The 18,484-nt window shown below is 48.3% G+C and overlaps 1 protein-coding gene across 1 annotated transcript in view; it reads right to left on the bottom strand.

The window, feature by feature from the left end:
- Positions 1-18,484, bottom strand: part of Ulk4 (unc-51 like kinase 4) — a 283,012-nt gene that overhangs the window by 180,789 nt on the left and 83,739 nt on the right. Inside the window, exons 22-26 of the mRNA XM_021207848.2 lie at positions 13,275-13,408; positions 10,338-10,459; positions 10,146-10,202; positions 4,645-4,696; positions 4,457-4,551 (exon numbers count right to left, since the gene is read on the bottom strand). Coding sequence (XP_021063507.1) covers positions 4,457-4,551; positions 4,645-4,696; positions 10,146-10,202; positions 10,338-10,459; positions 13,275-13,408 — 460 coding nt within the window. The remainder of the gene's footprint in view (positions 1-4,456; positions 4,552-4,644; positions 4,697-10,145; positions 10,203-10,337; positions 10,460-13,274; positions 13,409-18,484) is intronic.

An 18,484-nucleotide genomic window follows, 5' to 3' on the forward strand; every position in this document is an offset into this window, starting at 1 on the left:
AGGCCGTGGTCAAGTTGTGTTATATGAGACGTGGAGAGGCCGTGGTCAGGGTGTGTTATATGAGAAGTGGGGAGGCTGTGGTCAGGGTGTGTTATTTGAGAGAACAAATGAACTAAAAAACAAAACCAGAAAGGAAACAAAAAGTAGAAAAAAAAATCTGATAGATTTTATTAACTCTGTTTTCAAAACAGGGTATTGTCTTTCAGCTCCTAATAAGGGAATGAAGACCACCACTCCTTTGGCAGAATATGCACCTTAATATATAGCAACCCTAGCAAAAAGGAGAACATAAAAATACAACTTAAAATATTAAGTAATTATGGTCTTCGGGGCACAGGGTCAAGAAATGTTTTTGGTTCCTGGAGTTATTAGGAAGAGGAGGAGAAGGAGGAGGAGGAAGAGGAGGAGAAGGAGGAGGAAGAGGAAGAGGAAGAAGAGGAGGAGGAGGAGGAGGAGGAGGAGGAGGAGGTGGCGGCAGCTCAACAAGCAACTCTGCAGATTTTTCCCTATCTGCCCACAGACGTCTCAAGGGCTATTGTCTGTACTTTATTGGCTGAGGGATGCATGTAACTGGCACAGCCTAATATCAACACACGTGTGACTCCTATGCCAACACCATCAGGTACAGAGCTTATACAAACAGAAAATAAATTATATAGATGAACTGACAGTGTCCACAAGGGTCTAATCAAACTGCTATCAAAACAGTAGTTACTTCGGTGTTAAGTGTGATCACTTACAGATGTGTGCATACACAAACATAACCATCAAGGTTGGTGAGCTAGGGTTTCTGGGGAGAGTAGCTATGTTTGACACAGCCACTGGGTATCGGATGTTAGACCCTGAGATGCCCTCACAGGCATGCCGGGCGCTTCTTTGCTGCCTTTGCAGGTCTCCCTTGCTTTTTAGTGCTACAGGCCTGAATCTGCAGATGGGGAGGGCCAAGTATGCTCACTTGAAAATGACCTAGAAAGAATCAAACCATCTAGAGACAGTAGGCGAGATGGAGATCTAAATCCTGAGGGCAGGCTGGCCTTTCTGGTCTGCCCCACACCCCTGGTGCTCACGCTCCCACTCACCCACCCCCTCCTCAGTAGCTGAAGGAGGGCTGAAGGGGAACAGACAGCGCCACAAGGGGGCTGAGGTCAGAGGGAACGGTTCAGACAAACAACCTCAGTGTGCCTGAAGGCACGGGGCCCAGCCAGCGCCAGGGCAAATGTGTTATCAGTTGATATTTCAGTATGAAGGCTTTTTCATAAAGCTGCATACACTTCAGTTTGTGTATTTAAAGCAACACTCTGAAGATGGAATCTACAGGCCTCAGCAGCACCTACCCAAGGTTCTCACGGCAGGGGGATAATTACATTCCCCTGAATGCAGGCAGAACTCTAATCACACTGGAAAAAAAAAAATCCATGTCCACTCTGCAGGGGTGACCGGGCTCTGGGCTCCAGGCCCCTTCCCAGCTGAGAATACAAGGGTGGGGCACCAAATAATACGTCTAATAGATCCAGGTATTTTAGAAAAGGACTGATTTCACCAAAGTGGGGGAATCTAGCAAAGGATCAGTGAGATAAAGCTGTCTCCCTAAAGCGACATTCAGACCTGAGTGGTTCAAATGCTAATCCACCACCCACTGGAGGGGCTTCTCTGACCACAGCATGCCTCACCTGTAACATGCCTCTCCTAGGGCAGAGAATAAAAGTAACCCGTGCACATAATTCCACATCCCGATAATGGCATCCTAGAAACAGGAAGCACTGCAGGAAGACATTCCTCACTTCTCTCTGACTGCAAACTCGGTTCTTCCTCCCACTTCCTGGTTCCCAGCAAGGTCTCCCTGGCCAAGTGAGCCTGACTTTAGGACAATCCCTTCAGGCTTCCTTTCCTAAACATCTTCCCCCAGAGAGAGGATGCCTGCTCAGCTCTAGGCCTGGTCAAGCAGAGCCATATACACCCTCTGCTTCTAGAAGACACCTCCCATCCCAATTAAGTCCCCATGTACACTCAGCTCAAGACACCTATCCTTACACAATCAGGCACAAACCAGCAGACTGCACCCTGCATTCTCTAGCCTTTCTTTAAAGAGCTGGTTCACAAAAATAAATAAATAAATAAAAATAAATAATCTCCACATTGTTTCAAGTTACTGAGGTCAGAAAGGAGGGGAGAGAGATAAGTAGTTACACTTAATCTTTGCCTAACTCCCATCTGTGTGACCAAGAAGGGTGCTTCACCCCATGTGGCACCAATTTCTGGAATGCTGACAGAAGTTACCAGAAGCAGGGACACTTTCCCTCCTCTACAGAGGTCTGGTTGTCCCAGCTTTGCACACTTGACAGATTCAAACTAAGCAGTGCTTTCTCTTCTTGGAAAGTCAAAGAAACATTCTTACGTGGGGCCAGTGGGACCATTTCCCTCTGCTACCTGATGCTGTTTTGGGCTACAAAAACACACACTGTCTCTTCTTTTATACAGTCTAGGACACAAACCCAGGGAATGGGGCCACCCACAGTGGGCTAGCTCTGTGCTTTTCACACCTACCAATGCATCAGTTACCATAACTAAGACAGTTCCCTGCAGACATGCCCAAGAGCAACCTGATCTAGACAGCTCCCCCTGGGGACTTGCTCCCTCCCACTGTGATGCTACATTGTATCAAGTTGGCAATTAAAGTGAACTTGTGCACAGATCTGGTGTTGCCTTATACCACCCTCCTTGGTCAGGTCTCCCCACACAGTACAAGGAGACTCACAGATGCCTGTACTGGGTGGCGCTGACCTCTGTGAACCCACTGGAACTAAATGGCCTAGACAACCCAAAGCGGCAGCGGGGCTGGCTCCCTGCTTACCAAGAGTTAAATGCAGTTAGGGGCTTCCGTGTGAGCAGGTATCGATCAGGAGCCTTGAACACGGTATGTGCTGAAATCTAAGACAATGGAGGCTCCCTAGGGTGTCCATTCTTTTTCTCACGCATTCCGCTCATGCCCAAGAAGAGATAATTAGAAGATTTCCCATGAGCCTCAGCATTAGAGAGCATTTTTATGAAGCAGTAACATTGTGACGATGCCTTTTCTATCATAATTGAGGCTGTCGTGGCAATAATTAGCACACTTGTGTTTCATGACTAGAACACACACTAATTAAATTTCTATTTAAATGCAATACAGATATTTATAAACACTGGATCTGAACAAATTAGCCATGAGGTTATTGTTCACCAAGCAACAGGATCAATAAGTAACATCTCAATCAGATACCTGGGGTCACTGGCCCAGCACCATGGCGGTGACTGGCTCTTTCCTATTAGGCATACAGAGGAATGTGGACCAACTCTATCCCTGCACACTGTGATGAGGTACAAACCCCCCAAATCCTAACATTATTCAAGCCTGAGAAGACATCGGGGAGCTCCGGGAGCTATTTCTAGATGAAAGTCTGCGGTAGAAAAGATAGACTCTGGCAGAAGGCATTCTCCACCAACCACGACAGGACCCTTGGGAATCGCTGGCTTCTGGCAGTACAGGCGTCCAGTGAGCCTCCTGGTACGTGGCTCTGTGCAGGTAAAGGGATCTGACTCTCCACGTTGGGCAATACCAGCTCTGCCAAGGCCTGGCCACTTATCCACTCCTAGAACACAGAGAAGTGTGTCCCTAGGAGTTATAGCCTGCGATGTCTCCTGCACATAGAAGGCCGTGGCATGACAGGGTCTCAGTTGAAGAAAATGAGGTTCCTAGCAGAACCCAGCATGAGCATCTGAGGAGAAAGGAGCGCACACAGTGGCCTCAGAGAGGACACGGGACGACCGTGCCAGGAGCACAGCATGGCAGATGCCACAGAAAGGCCCGCGGCTGTCTTCTGATTAGCAACTGCATGAAATGCACATAAACAAACACATCTGCAGGGACCAGGAAAATATAACAGCAATGTAGATGTGGAGAGAAAACACACACAAAATGTCTACAAGATGTCTTCCTACGATAGAAGAAAAACAACCAAAGTTATAAGCAGGGGCCGAGTGGGCAGCCACAGCAGGAGCCAGAACGAGGGACTTGGTGGGTCACAAGTCACAGATTCACTTATGCATGCAGCCAGAAATCCCAGCACTAGAGAGGCGGGGGCAACACCCGCAATGTCTGCAAAGCCCTCCTCCACAGGCCTGTGCTACTGGCTAACACAGGAGACGCGGGTAGGAAGCAGAGGGGCAAAGCCCTCCTCCACAGGCCTGTGCTACTGGCTAACACAGGAGACGCGGGTAGGAAGCAGAGGGGCAGTCAGAGAGATTCATCCCTCCCGGCCCAATCAAAACTGGAAGCAGCTTTCTAGGGCTTTCCCCACTGGAAGCAGCTTTCTAGGGCTTTCCCCACTTTTCTGAATGGGTTATCCGCGGGGTGAACACCTGTCCGCCCGACACACGTGTACACGGCAAATCATGGAGGGCTTCCCTAGAAACTGACCGTCGAGCGGTAGTCGGCCAGCAGAACCGGGTACTGGATCACTGCTTCGAATGCCGACAGGGTGATCTTGATGAACTCCTCAGATGCCACGATGCCTAGGATGATCACAGATCACAGAGGAGGTTACCGCGGGTGTCTGCCACCCAGGCCTTCATGATGCACGCGTATCAAAGGCCTGGGCTGCTCACCTATGGCTCCGTCTATGTTCGTTTCCCCCAAGTCAATTGACTTAATATGACTCTGAAAAAGAACAAGTATTCAATAAATGAGGAGTTCAAAGTAACTCTGAAATAAAATTTAGGTAGGTAACATTTTGTCTGAATCCACACCTCTGATTCTTAAGTTCATGAAAAAAAATCTAAATATAGGGCTAGAGTGATGGCTCAGCGGTTAAGAGCACTGATTGCTCTTCCAGAGGTCCTGAGTTCAATTCCCAGCAACCACATGGTGGCTCACAACCATCTGTAATGGAATCTGATGCCCTCTTCTAGTGTGTCTGAAGACTGCTATAGTGTACTCATATATATAAAATAAATAAATCTAAAAAAATCTGAAATATATATATATATTATAAACTCTGTAATCATAGTTTAAAATGTGCTTATATAAATATTATATGTAGTATACCCATATGCTATTCATATATATGAGAAGGTGGCTCAGTGTTTAAGAGTTCAGTTCCTAGCACCCAAGTCTGATGGCTCAGAACTGTAACTTCAGCTCCAGGACCTCTGACGCCTCCTCCTGGATGCCAGAGGTATTGCACTCACATGTGCACAAACCCCATACACAGATATATACATACACATAATTTAAAAGAAATGCTTTGGTTTTTTTTTTAAGATTTATTTTATGTGTGTGAGTGTTTTGCTCATACGTGGACTGTGTGCTTGCACTTGCAATGCCCAAGGACTCCAGAAGAAGGCTCTGGATCCCCGAGAACTGGAGTTAAAGACAGATGGAAGCCACCACAAGGTGCTGGAAATTAAACCCAGGTTTTCTGCAAGAGCAACAAGTGCCCTTAACTGCTGACCCATCTTTCTCCAGGCTCCTAAAATAAATCTTCAAAATTGTACTACACATAAATTAAAAGTGCACATAAACACCACCACATGGGTACCAAGACCTCGAACCCCAGATCCTCTAGGGAAGCAGCCAGTGCTCCCAGGCACCAAGCAGTCTCTTCAGCCCTAAGCAGCCCCTCCATCAGAAGTAGGCAGCTGGGCTTCCCCGAGCCCAGGTTGTTCCTCTCCCTAACTCTTTCTTTTGCCTGATATCCCAGAGTGTTTCCAGATAGCCACAGGCAGCGTGGACAGCAAAGCCAGAGTCTCCACAGGGGAGCAGACACCACCACACACCAACCCCATGGCCAGGCCAGGCCAGCTGGAAGAGTGAGGAGCAGAAAATAGCGCGTCAGGGCTGAAAGGAAGGTCCAGTGGGTAAAAGGACTTGCTGCCAGGCCAAGGGCCCCCTCGGTGTTTACAGATGTCCTCCAGGGAGGCAGAACAGACCCCACAGCAAGATGGGAATGGGTGCTTACAGTCAGTGCAAAGACAGAAAACTCCTCCCCAGAACATTCGCAGGGCTGCAAGTAAGCAGTTGGCCATTTGCTCTACAGTGTAGCAGGATACCATCTCTGCTTTCTCCACAACACAAACCAAGAGCCATCAAGGACTCGCTTGGCAGAAAGCTGCGCACAGGTGGGGAGTGCATTGGCTATCAATCTGCACTTTTATAAACCGGCAAGGTCAGGAGAGCCCACAAGTCCCTGTCCTGGGCTCATCAACCAGGAACCTCGAGGAAGGAGGCAGGAAACACAGATCCATCCATTCCTTTCCCTTTTGTTGTTCCTTCTTGTTTTCTGGCCCAGTTCAATAGGAGCTTCAAAACTGAGGAACTGTAGGCTGTCCCCATAGCCTCCCCAGCATAAGGGAGGGAGCAGTTAGCATTTGGCTAATCCCTGTCTGGTAGAGTCCATGAAGGCCCAAGATGGTTTAAAAGTGACCTGCTCAGTCATGGCACAACAGCAGACTCCTTAAGACCCAAACTTCATTTAATTGGGGGAAATGTTTACATAAAGCTAATTTCTATTCTCCTATCCCATATGTAATTATCTGGAACGTTCTACCGTAAAAGGACAGGAGTGAAGCAACCGCCCCAGCAGTGTCCAGCTTACCCAAATCTGGGCTTGTTGGGTTTACTGTGCGCCTGCCAGGAAGGATGCTGTGTTCCCTTAGCTACACAGATGGAGTGTGGCCACCCCACCCCCAGTCGCCTTCCATTTCCTACACACTCTAGAGCAGCAGTTCTCAGCCTTCCTCCTACATAAAATTATTTTGTTGCTATGTCAGAACTGTACCGCTGCTACTGTTATGCATCGTAATGTAACTATGTAACCCCTGTGGGGGTCTTGACCCGCAGGTTGAGAAACGCTGCTTTAGCACCTCCTCAGACCACATGACCCAGTGCAACTGAAGCAGTATTGCATATAGCTGGTAGGGAATCTCTCAAGTTGTCACACCTGCTCTGATGAGGATGGTAAAGCCCCTTCCATGACACAGCAAGTCATGGCCTGGTGCCATCAGAGACACACAGGGCCACTGACCCCCAGGTCCCTCCTTTAAGGACCCTTGTGATAAGCAAAGACACAGCAACTGTGGACCTTCTTCACACACGCTTTACCTAAAGCCAACAAGTTCTGGTGTATGCTATTCCTGGATACAGCCAGAACTGAATACCTTAGATCTTGGACACATTACAGAAAATACTGACAAGAATGTTGAGCTCCAGGTGGAGCAAGTAAAGCTTTCCTTCACAAAGCTGAGTCAGGGAGACAGTCCAGAGGGACAAGCTCTTGCTAAACAGGCACAAGGACCCAAGTTCAATGCCCAGCACCCACACCAAAGCTGGGCACAGCAGCAGCAGGGGGCGAGGATTGGCATTGTGCACCTGTAACCCCGCAGCAATGGTGTCCTTTCTGTTGCTGTGATAAACACCACGACCAACAGCAAATTGTTGGGGGAAAGGGCTTGTTTTAGCTTACAGGTCACAGGCCATCACTGAGAGAAGACGGCAGGCCAGGAGCTTGAGACAGAAACCATGGAGGAACACCGCTTACTGGCTTGCTTTCTCTGGCTTGCTCGGCTAACTCACTTATCCAACAGGCTCACCTGCCCAGGAACTGCGCTGCCCACAATGGGCTGGGACTCCTACATCACAGACATGCCCACAGTCCAATCTGTTCCAGGCAATTTGTCAGCTGAGATTCCCTCTCTCCAATGGAGCTGGGCTGTGTCAAGCTGACACCTGGAGCTTATTGTGAAAGACTGGAAGGTGGAGACAGGGAGACCTAGACACACTCTGCCAAGCAGCAAACTCGGGGCTCCAGAACAGACCCTGTCTCAAAGGATTAAAGTGGAGAGGAGATCCAAGGTCAACTTCTAGCCCCTACATGTGCCAGAAAGGCAGGCATACTGGCACGCATGTATGTACTTAAACACACATTACTCCATGTATGACGTTTAGCAAACCTTTGCTAACCAAAGAGAAAAACAAATGTTTCCAAAGCTTTAGATATCGGCCTCCACTTCCCATTTCCGGGGGCTGGAAGGTATGAGACTGGCTGGTTCTCTCCGATGACATCAGGACACAGAAACTGGAAGAATATTTTTGCTAATTTCTAGGAAGATTTAACTCACAGAAGCAACATCTGACTCAACAGCTCACAACAAATGCAAAGATAACTGAACCAGGTTGTGGATTACGCAATGACCTATGCTTTCCAGTGTCACTCAGCACCAAGACGGTACAGACAGATGCCATGAGAAAGCCATGAAGGGGTAGGAACAGTCATGATGCACACTGAGAACGCGGAAGATCGCCCAAAGACTATCTCATTCCTGCGTGAGTGGTGCATGCATGTGTGCTGTGTGCCTGTGTGCCTGTGTGCCTGTGTGCGCGCGCGCGCGTGTGTGTGTGTGTGTGTGTGTGTGTGTGTGTGTGTGCGTGCCTGCATGCATGCATGCACTCATGGTGCCCTTAGACAACTTTCACGAGTCAGGCCTCTCCTTCTATTGTATGGGTCTAGGGCTCGAACCCAGGTCATCAGGCTTAGCTACAAGCACCTCTAACCACCCAGCCCATCTTGCCAGCCTCAAAATAAGCTGTTTGCCATTTTATTCATCTAAACTCCCTACTGAGAACCAAGACCCAGAAGTGTGAAGGGTTTTTTTTCACACCATAATAAAATGGGCAGGTTGGTTTTAATTCTCAACCAACACCTGTATAGAGGCAAACCTACAGAAGACCAGCAGAGAGCAGACCTGGTCCTGGAGAAGAAAGAGGCCCTTCCTCAGTGTGGCCTCCATCCTTGTCTCTGAGGCCATGTGGTGCTCTGTCCCTGAAATAGGTGCAAACACTTAACTCCTGAAAATCCACAGCGGCTTCCCTGGCTGTTGAAACTGTGAAGTGTGCTCATTGCAAGCAGAGAAAAGTCCAGACAGGAAAAGAGGTGGTGGAGGAAGGAAGGGATGGAGGGAGGAAGGGAAAGAGAGAGAGAGGGAGGGAAGGAGGGAAGGGAGGGAGGGCAGGGCAGGGGAGGGCAGGAGAGGGCAGGGCAGGGGAAGGGAGGGCAGGGGAGGGGAATGGTACTGGGGCAGAGGGAGAAGAACACACAGAGACACAGGCCACACCTATCTACTCAACACTGTGTGAAACTCCACGGCAGGCTACAGGAGACAAGACTGTTCTAGACCCTGACACATACGCCATGTCCTTACAGCATATGGTCTTGCTAGAGCGAGACAAAGAGCAAGTTACAGGGGTGGCAGATGACCGAGGTGGTGCTCACAGATGCGGGAGAGTGCACGAACTTCCTAGACATAAGGATTCATACCATGAGAACAAAGTTGAAACCGAGCCCCAACGCTTTGACCTCAGCCACCTCTCTTCCATGTGTGTCCTAGAAACATCACCTTCCCCTCCAGGAAGAACAACCTCACTCACAAACAACAGCAGGAGCACCAATGTTTTCCCGGAAACAACAATGATGCTGAAACGTCACGGTGCTTTGTCTGTGCCTCCGTGACACCCTCCAGCCTCCTGGGCTTAGTGTAGACAGCAAGGTCAGGCTCTAGGTGGTGAGCCACAGGACTTAGCAGGTTCTGCCTCAGCACACCCACAACACAGTCACTTCCGGGGCACAGCATCATCAGGAAAATCGGTGTGTGCAGACCCGGAATGAAAGTAACAGGTCAGCTGGTTTTCACATCTTCCACATTGTCAAAAATAAGTAAAAAAGAAAACATGGAGCACAACCGAGTCTAACTTAGTAAAGAAAGCATCATCCTAGAGAGACGTGCACGTGGCTGTCACCAAGCCAGTTAGTAACACGGAATTCTCAGCCCCCGACTCCCACCCATGTCTGTTCAAATGCTTAACTCGGTATCTACTGAGTGTTTACGTGGGCTTTTTACCCTCTTAGGGGCCGTCTCCGAACAAAATACATTATCAGGAGAGAATGAATTTTTCCCAAATGTCAAATTTTATTACAGAGAACAGATAAAAATATAAAAAGGTCACTTCCCTACAAACAAATACCACGGAGCCTTTCAGTTCCTCCCTCCTCACACCCGTGCTGCCGCCAGCAGCAATGGCAGCGCTGCCGCCGGACATGACCCCTGCTACTCACAAGAACAGTTCCATAGCTGAAGAGAAACTCTTCCGTCACAACCTGAGGCCGAAATACCTGTGGGCGAGATTTCCACAGATGAGACCTCCAGAGCCATGAGCAAATCTAGTCCAAGACAAACGAACGGAAGGGTCTGGTCGCAGTGGAGGTGGCTCTGCTCTGGGGGGCGAGCATGGGGGTAGCATGTGTTACCTGTGACATCACCAAGTGAAGCACCACAGGCATCATGGGTAGACACATCTTCAGCTGCTTCCCCTGGACCGTAGATGGATGCTTCCGGCCGGACACGTTTGCCAGGGCGTTGAGAATATCACCTGAGAAGTACATCAGGGAAGGTGTGGTGGTAAGAGACCACAGAGGGGCAGGAACCTCGGCCATGGGTCCATCACAACCTAGCAGGTGAGGTGATTCCCCTTCAGCCTACAGCACTGAGTAGCCACCAAGCCGTCCATTCACTTTTGTGTGTGTGAGAGAGAGGATCTCATGTAGCTCAGGCTGGCCTCCAAGTCAGTATGTAGCTCAAGATAATTCTCCTGCCTCCACCTCCCAGATGTTGGATCTACAGGCAAGTGCTGGTGTTTTCTCTGTGTGCCACCATGTCTGGTTCTATGTAGTGCTGGGAATCAAACCCAGGGCTTTGAGCATCCTGGACAGGAGCTCTAACAACTGAACCACATCCCCAACCCTCCCCCAACACACACACACATGCTGGTAACACAGGACACTTGTGGCCTCTGGTGACAGAGTGTGACGGTCTGAATTGCCACTATCAACTGACTTCTAGCCTAGACATAATTTATAAAGAGATACGGTACAGTAGTGGTCTGAGAGATTTATTTGTATTATTCAAATTGATTATCATTGCTTATTGCTTTAGAAAACTAATTTAAAATTACAAGTAAAGATATTATAAAACACAATTTGAAAAAGAAAACAAAGTAAAAATGAAAGTAATGTTTAAAACTTTTAGAATTTATTTTATTTTTATGTGTGTGTGCATACGTGTGTGTGTGTGTGTGTGTGTGTGTATGTATGTGTGTGTGTGTGTATGTTTGTATATGCATAAGTGCAGGTGCCCAGAAGAGAGCATCAGATCCCCTGGAACTGGAGTACAGGCAGTTGTGAGCTGCCATGTGGGTGCTGGGAATTGAGCCATGTGTTCTGGATGAGCCGCCAGAGCTCTTACCTGCTGAGCCATCCCTCTAGCCCAATTCCCAGCATTTTTCTGGCTGAATTGTAAGGTGCTCAGTTTTCAATCATTAGGTGAGAATGTTCCTAATTTACAAGTAAGAAAGAGTTGCCGGTAGTTACAGCCACATTGCTGTTATTCTCACAGCTGCAGAGCTGAGTCTTCAACATGCCGGCTAGAATCTAGCTCAATGTGCTAAGTAAACACTTCTGGCCTAGAGCCGCACCTGCTGGGAAACCCGGGAAGAAACCCATCCTCCTCAGTCACTTTAACAAAGCCAGGCCTTCCTCCCATGCAGGCAGTGTCCTCTGCAGACGTGCAGACGTGTCTTTACTAACTACACTTCTTCAAACCACCTAGTCCTGGATGCTGAACCATCAAAATCCATGACATCAAATTTTAACATTTTGGGTTAGAAACTTAAACCTATATATAATGTATTTCCGGATGTGGTGCTGTATATCTGAATTCTTAGCATTTGAGAGACTGAGGTTGGAGGATCAGAGTTCAAACCCAGCCTGTGCTACGCAGTGAGTTCAATTCCAATCCAAACTTTGTCTTAACAAAGGAAACAAAAAACAAACAATATCAATAAAAAACCAAAATGGATATGATGGTGCACACCTTTAAGCCCAGTACTCACTTGTTTTGGAACCTAGCTGTTGACAATAAATTATTCCCTAGCTAGTAAATTTCAAAACTCCCCTCAGCCGAGGCAGCAGCAGGCAGATGTCTGCATTCTAGGCCAGCCTGGGATACACAATGAGATCATGTCTCAAACAATAACAATAACAATAACAACAACAAAACCAACCCATAAAACAAATATATATATTAATAATAAATATATGTATGGCCCTAATTTTAAGATATGGGCAGATCATTTCTCAGCCTTCTAACTAGGATCAAGTGTGTATATAGATGAAGAAAAATTTTGAGAAAATTAACTCAAAATGACCATATAAACCCAATATTAAATTACTGCTGTTGGGCATGGTTCTTGTTTTGGGGGGTTTTGTTTTTTTTCTATTTTGAGACCTGGGGCTGGTGGGGGAGCAGGATCTGAAGCTCACTGTGTAGCTAAGGTGAACTGTGAACTTCTGAGCCTCCTGCCTTTACCTCACAAATGCTGGAATGCAGGAAGACATCACCACACTGGATGATGCGGTGCTGGGAATAGAACCTGCAGCTTCATGCGTGGTACACAAGTACTGACTCAACTCCTTACCAGTTTCCTTTTTGTTTTTTAATTGCCATCTACCTCGGATAACACCCCAGTGTAACACATCTCAATCCTGTGACTGACAGGAAACAATCATAAAGTAAACAAAAATTTAAAGCCACAGATTCAAGCAGAGCATCTCACACTGCCCTGCAAAAACAGACGGAGAGACTTAAGGCAGCAAGCACAAGACCTGTGGGAGCTCCAGCCAGATAACCACAGGACTGATGTGTGAGGCTGACACACGGCAGCTGCTAAGAGAGGGAGGGTCAGATGGTTTTGTCTTCTTTTGTTTTAATGCTCTGCCCCTGAGGTGCCTAATGATCACACCTCAGAGCGGTCCCCAATGCCAAGACTAGCTGGACAACGCTGGACTGGACAAGGACCAAAAGAAAAGGAGGAAGAGGAAGAGGAGGAGGAGGAGGAGGAGGAGGAGGAGGAAGAGGAGGAGGAAGAGGGAGAGGGAGAAGGGGAGGGGGAGGGGAGGGGAAGGGGAAGAAGGAAGAGGAGGAGAAGGAGGAAGAGGAGAAATAATCAGAGCTGCATAGGAAGAGAGAGAGCCCAGGGGATGAACATATTCAAAACACATGTAAAATTCCTAATAATTAATTTTTAAAATAGAACAGAGAAACAAGAGTGAACAAGAGGTGATGCAGAAGCTGCCCACAGACAAGCAAGCAGCTATGGGCCCCAAGAAGGGTAAACGGCTGCCATTTACCTAGGATCCGCGGTGGCTCCTGTACCATGTGCTGGATGAGGAGGTCCAGGCACCTGGCCAGGTACTCATTCCCACTCTGCTGTTCCTTGCCTGGGGAGGTCTTTCTGCTGTCTCTCTCGATGTACATCACCAGCCTGCAAAGGGCACACAGCAAAGATTACTGCTCATGATAAGACAGCTGCAGAGTCCATCCTAAAGTGCCACTGAGTCACGTGCTTACAGAGGCGGAGTCCCAGCGGTGCTGACCAGTCAGGCAGTCAACCTCACTTTACAAGCTCAGACATTCATGCAGAAGAAAAGAAGGCTGCATTAAGTTTCTCCCCATGTTACAAACAGCACCCCAATTTCATTAGCCTTTGGTGAATGAAAAGACACATTTTCTAAGTGACAGATGGTCGCCAACAAAGACATTTGCACACTAAGGACCCTCAGCCTCCCAGGATCAGAGGAGAACCGCTGGTCCCAGCCCTTCTGTTGGTCATTAATATTAAACTATGGACACAGATCCAACATGCACGCGTGCACCGTGCATATGTGTGAGAGAGGCGTGCTAATTGCAGTCAGGAGTCTGCCCAGCCACTTTACAATATTAAAAAGTCTCTGAATCGTTATATACATTGCTGGTTGGTCCAAGATAGTCCTACTACAGGATAATCCTCATTGTCCATCTGACTGGATGTAGAACCTCCTAGAAGATGCGCCTCTGGATGTGTTTGTGAGGGTGTCACCAGAGAGGATCCACCTGGAATGTGAGAGGCAGAGGCTCACAGGCTGGGGTTCTGAGCTGAATGAAAAAGGAAAAAGAGGAGCCAGATGTGCACTGGCAGGTATGCACCACACAGATGTGCACCAGCAGATGGGTACCACACAGATGTGCACTGGCAGGTGTGCACCACACAGATGTGCACCAGCAGATGGGCACCACACAGATATGCACCAGCAGATGGGTACCACACAGATGTGCACTGGCAGGTATGCACCAGCAGATGGGTACCAGATGTGAACTGGCAGATGTGCACTGACCCGCCCTGCTCTCTGCTTCCTGAGTGGCTCAAACATGAGGTGGCCCAGGTCCACACTCCTGCCGCACCTCCTGCCATTGCCATGGTGAATTGTACGATCCTCAACTGTGCGCTGATCCACCCTCCTTCCCTACACAAGTTACTCTTTCTGTTACCAGGAGAGGAGGGAGAAGTCACACTCTGCCATCGTCTCAGCTTCTCCTTGCCCCCTTGGCTGTGACCTGTGTCCTCTGCAAGCCTCATGGGTAGCTGCTGCTGGAGCATGGCACTGACCAGACAGCCTCACTCACGCTCGCTTCCCTCAGCTCCTTCTAGCTCCTTCCATGCTGAGCCCATTATGTGTTCACTGCATACACTGTTCATGTAGCCCTTGCTTCTTCCTATTCAGGAATAATTTCCCTTAAATATTTACCAGATGTGTCTTCCCTCCCTCCCCCATCCCTGCCAGGGTCCTAGGCCACCTCCTCTCCTTCCAATCCCACACCTTCATTTCTGAACAAAACTTTGAGTCAGCTCTGGAGGCCAAGTGATAAATAGACTTTCGACCCAGATTCAAACCCCAGCAACCCCAGCACATCTATGGGCTACTCTGGTTGGTTCTTTACTTCCGAAATCTGTAACTGGGAGAGACATACAACTCTCAGAACCCATATGCTGACTTGCTGACCTGAAATAAAAGAGTTCCTATGGGCAGAAAGGAAAAACAGGAATCTAGAATGTTCCTTGGAGCCTTTTGCTGGAGCATGACTAGCTACTTAGAGCCTGCACTGAGTAGGGCCAAGGACCATGCCAACACAATAAGTCACAGCATGAATCTTTGGGCTTTTAGAGCAAAACCATGCCTTCACTGGTGGGGCCAATGCATTTTGAGGCCAAGTTGCCTGCCATTATCTAGTAGGCTGGGCACACAGTAGTGAGCCATCATTTACGGGGTAGCAATGATCCTGGCTAAGTCCAGAACATCCACCATGTGTGGAGGAGGTTCAGATCTCCATGCACTGCCAATCCTAACTCTGACTAGGGACTATGGCAGTTGACTGGCAAAGAAAAACAGAGCCTGTGTGTTGAATGGGCAGATATACTACTGATCTAATCAAACACGACCCTTGGGGAGCACTGTCCAGTGAGCACGGTGTCAAACCAGAGCTGTCTGCATCCTGCCTTTCAACTGAGCATGGCTAAGAGTGCCGGGCATGCTGCCAAGGAGCACTAGACAGCCGCTCAGGGGATGGGTCGAGCCCACTGGACAGCCGCTCAGGGGATGGGTCGAGCCCACTGGACAGCCGCTCAGGGGATGGGTAGAGCCCACTTGGGGCTTAAGATTACTGAGAAGAGGCTCCAAGAGAGAGAAGTGGGAGACAGCACAGCGAGCAAAGCACTTGCTGTGGAAGCAAGAAGATCAGAGTGCAGATCACACAGAGAGGCCAAGTGGGCATGGTGACCCACCTGCAATTCCAGCCTCTAAAAGCCAAGAAGGGATCCCCAGAGCACGCTAGCTCCCAAGACGAGCTCTGTCCAATGAGCTCTGGGTTTGATTGAAACAACCTGGCTCAAAGAATAAGGTAGACGAGAGACTGAAATAATTCCCAACTTCAGCCTTGGACACACACACACACAATGCATGTGCACACATATACATTGCATACACACACATATGTGCACACACACAAGTACACACACATGCACTTGTGCTCATCTGTATATATGCACCCACACACTCACATCACACACATGTATAGATATGAAATGGTTTAAATGAGAAGTCCCCCAGGGGCTCAAGTACTTGGGTTCTTTTCCACCCCTGGGTGGTACTGTTTAGAGACATCACAGAACCCCTAGGACATGAGGTCTGGCTGGAGGAAAGTCTATCACTGGGGGCAACTTTGAGAGTTCATAGCCTCACCCCACATCCTGTGCCTTCACCGTTTCTGCACACGGTGTTTTACCATAGCAACAGAAAAGTAACTACCATAATAAAAAAAGAGAGGGAAATTCTAGGGGAAAAAAAATGAGATGGCATGAAAATGTTTCCACAGGATTGCAACATTCACTAACAGAATCCAATCCAGATGATGTTCTCCATCACCATGCAGAAAAAGCGCATGCTCTGTGAACATCACCAGAGTCCTTCAGCTGCCTCTGTGCTTCCACACTGGCCTGGGTATGACAAGGGCACAGAGGCAAGGACGGAGGCTACTCAGGGGCTCAGCGAGAGGAGAGTTAGTGAAAGAGCTGCTTAGGGTCAGTAGAGAAGCACACACCTGTGCAGGTTCAGCCACATACTGGAAATATCCAATCGAGTTCCTGAGAACCAAACCAAAATTGCCCATGAAAAGGCAGCCTTAGCAGAGCAACAAATGCCCCTCCCCTTCCGTCTTCATTTCAGATGTAAGATGGCAGTGATTATCACTTACAGTCATCCTTCACCATTGTTTTCACTTTTAGCATGACCGTGTGTAGGCGCAGGTGTCCCAGCACATACGTGGAAGCAAGGATGACCTTTAGAAGGTGTTCTCTCCATACACATTTACAAGGGTTCCAGGGCCTGAGCTCAGTTCTCCAGACTTGCATAGCAATCACCATACACTGCACCATTTCTCCAGCCATTTCTTTAATTATTAATGATGCAAAGTGTCTATCCCTGTCATTAGAAATCTCTTTAAAGCAGAGATTATATACAATACAAAATCATAGAAGTTTTGTGAGCACGTAGGTTTACCTACAACTTCTATTTTATTTTATTTCTGTATATGGGTGTTGTGCCTTCACATACATGCACCACGTGTGTGCAGCACTCAGAGTGGCGTGAAGAGGGCAGCACAACCCCTGGAAATGGAGTTACGGGCTGTTGTGAGGCACGGTGTGGGTGCAGCCAGTTCTTTGCCTGTGATTTCTAAGGGATAGAAAAGTTCCCAGATTATACAGAACCAAGGTGAGGATTGCCTCTGTGCTTCTTCTCGCCCAGGGTAGACATATTTCCTTCCAGCTGTTTTCGGTTTCTTGGTGGTATATAATTCTTTAATTCCACCTGGAATTAACTTTTGTGTAAGCAGAGAAAATAAAATTTTCCCACACAGTTAACAAATTATCCAGAGTAAATATTGCTTTGAGAAAATCTTCCTTTTAAGATCAAAGCAGGTTTTTTTTCCCTTTATTTCACTGATTTCCATATTAACTGAGATGCCATGAGGAGAGGGGAGAGAAGTCTGATCCCCCACTCACCCCCAGGGCTCTCACACCATGCTCGCTCGAAGCACACCTCACGGTGGACCTGTAGACCCATCCATCCTCAGGAGGAAAAGTCCTCCCCAGAGACGCTGAAGGCCCCATTTCACCATTTCTCATACGCAGTCTGAGCACACAGCCATTTGGAGAAATGGGTGGACATTTGGGGGCTGTCACATCCTTTCTTTCTGATGCTGACGGCACAGAGCCATGGCCAGTTCTCACAGCAGATGGATGGGAGAGCTGACATCATACAAAATGTGCTGAAGTATAGGCAATCAAGGGATGGCAGAGATGACAGGAGGCAGAAAAATATCCACAGAATACCATAAAGGTTATCACGGGCTGAGGGCCAGGGGAGTCCATCAGTGGTTGACAGGCAACAGGATGATGTGCTAGGGACTCGGCTGTGAAGGAGCAGCAGGGCCAGGAAAGGCCGGGTACTGCTGCACGGGCAGTCAGCACAGGCAGCCAAGCAGCCCGGTTTGTGCCTTTCCCTTTTCAGCTTGGTATCTACTGTAGACACAACAACTTAGCACCTGGGCTGCAGGGCAGAAGGGAACAGCCTCTGTATTCTCTGAGAACAACTCACATCACCAGGTCAAACTCCCAAGTCTAGGGAAAAGAAGAATGATCCTCTTAATCTTTTATAATGTTTACTTATTTATTTTGTTTATTTGTTTGTTCATCGGGGTGGGGCATATGGATACACGTATGCCACAGCACATATGTAGAGGTCAGAGGACAGCTTTCAGAAGGTCATCAGGCTTGGTGGCCATCGCCTTTACCTGCTGAGCCCCCTCAAACGCTCTCCTTTGGATTCTTGTTTGTTTTGCTTTGTTTTTAGTGACAGGAGTGAGACACACTCACAGCTCAGCTCCTCCCCACTCCCCAGCGCTGGTTTCAGAGAGAAGAGTCTACACAGCAGAGAAGGCTCAGCAGGTCAGGGCAGCAGGAGCAGGC

This window comes from Mus pahari, chromosome 10 (assembly GCF_900095145.1).
Source record: "Mus pahari chromosome 10, PAHARI_EIJ_v1.1, whole genome shotgun sequence".
In the NCBI taxonomy this organism is placed as follows: Eukaryota; Metazoa; Chordata; class Mammalia; order Rodentia; family Muridae; genus Mus; species Mus pahari.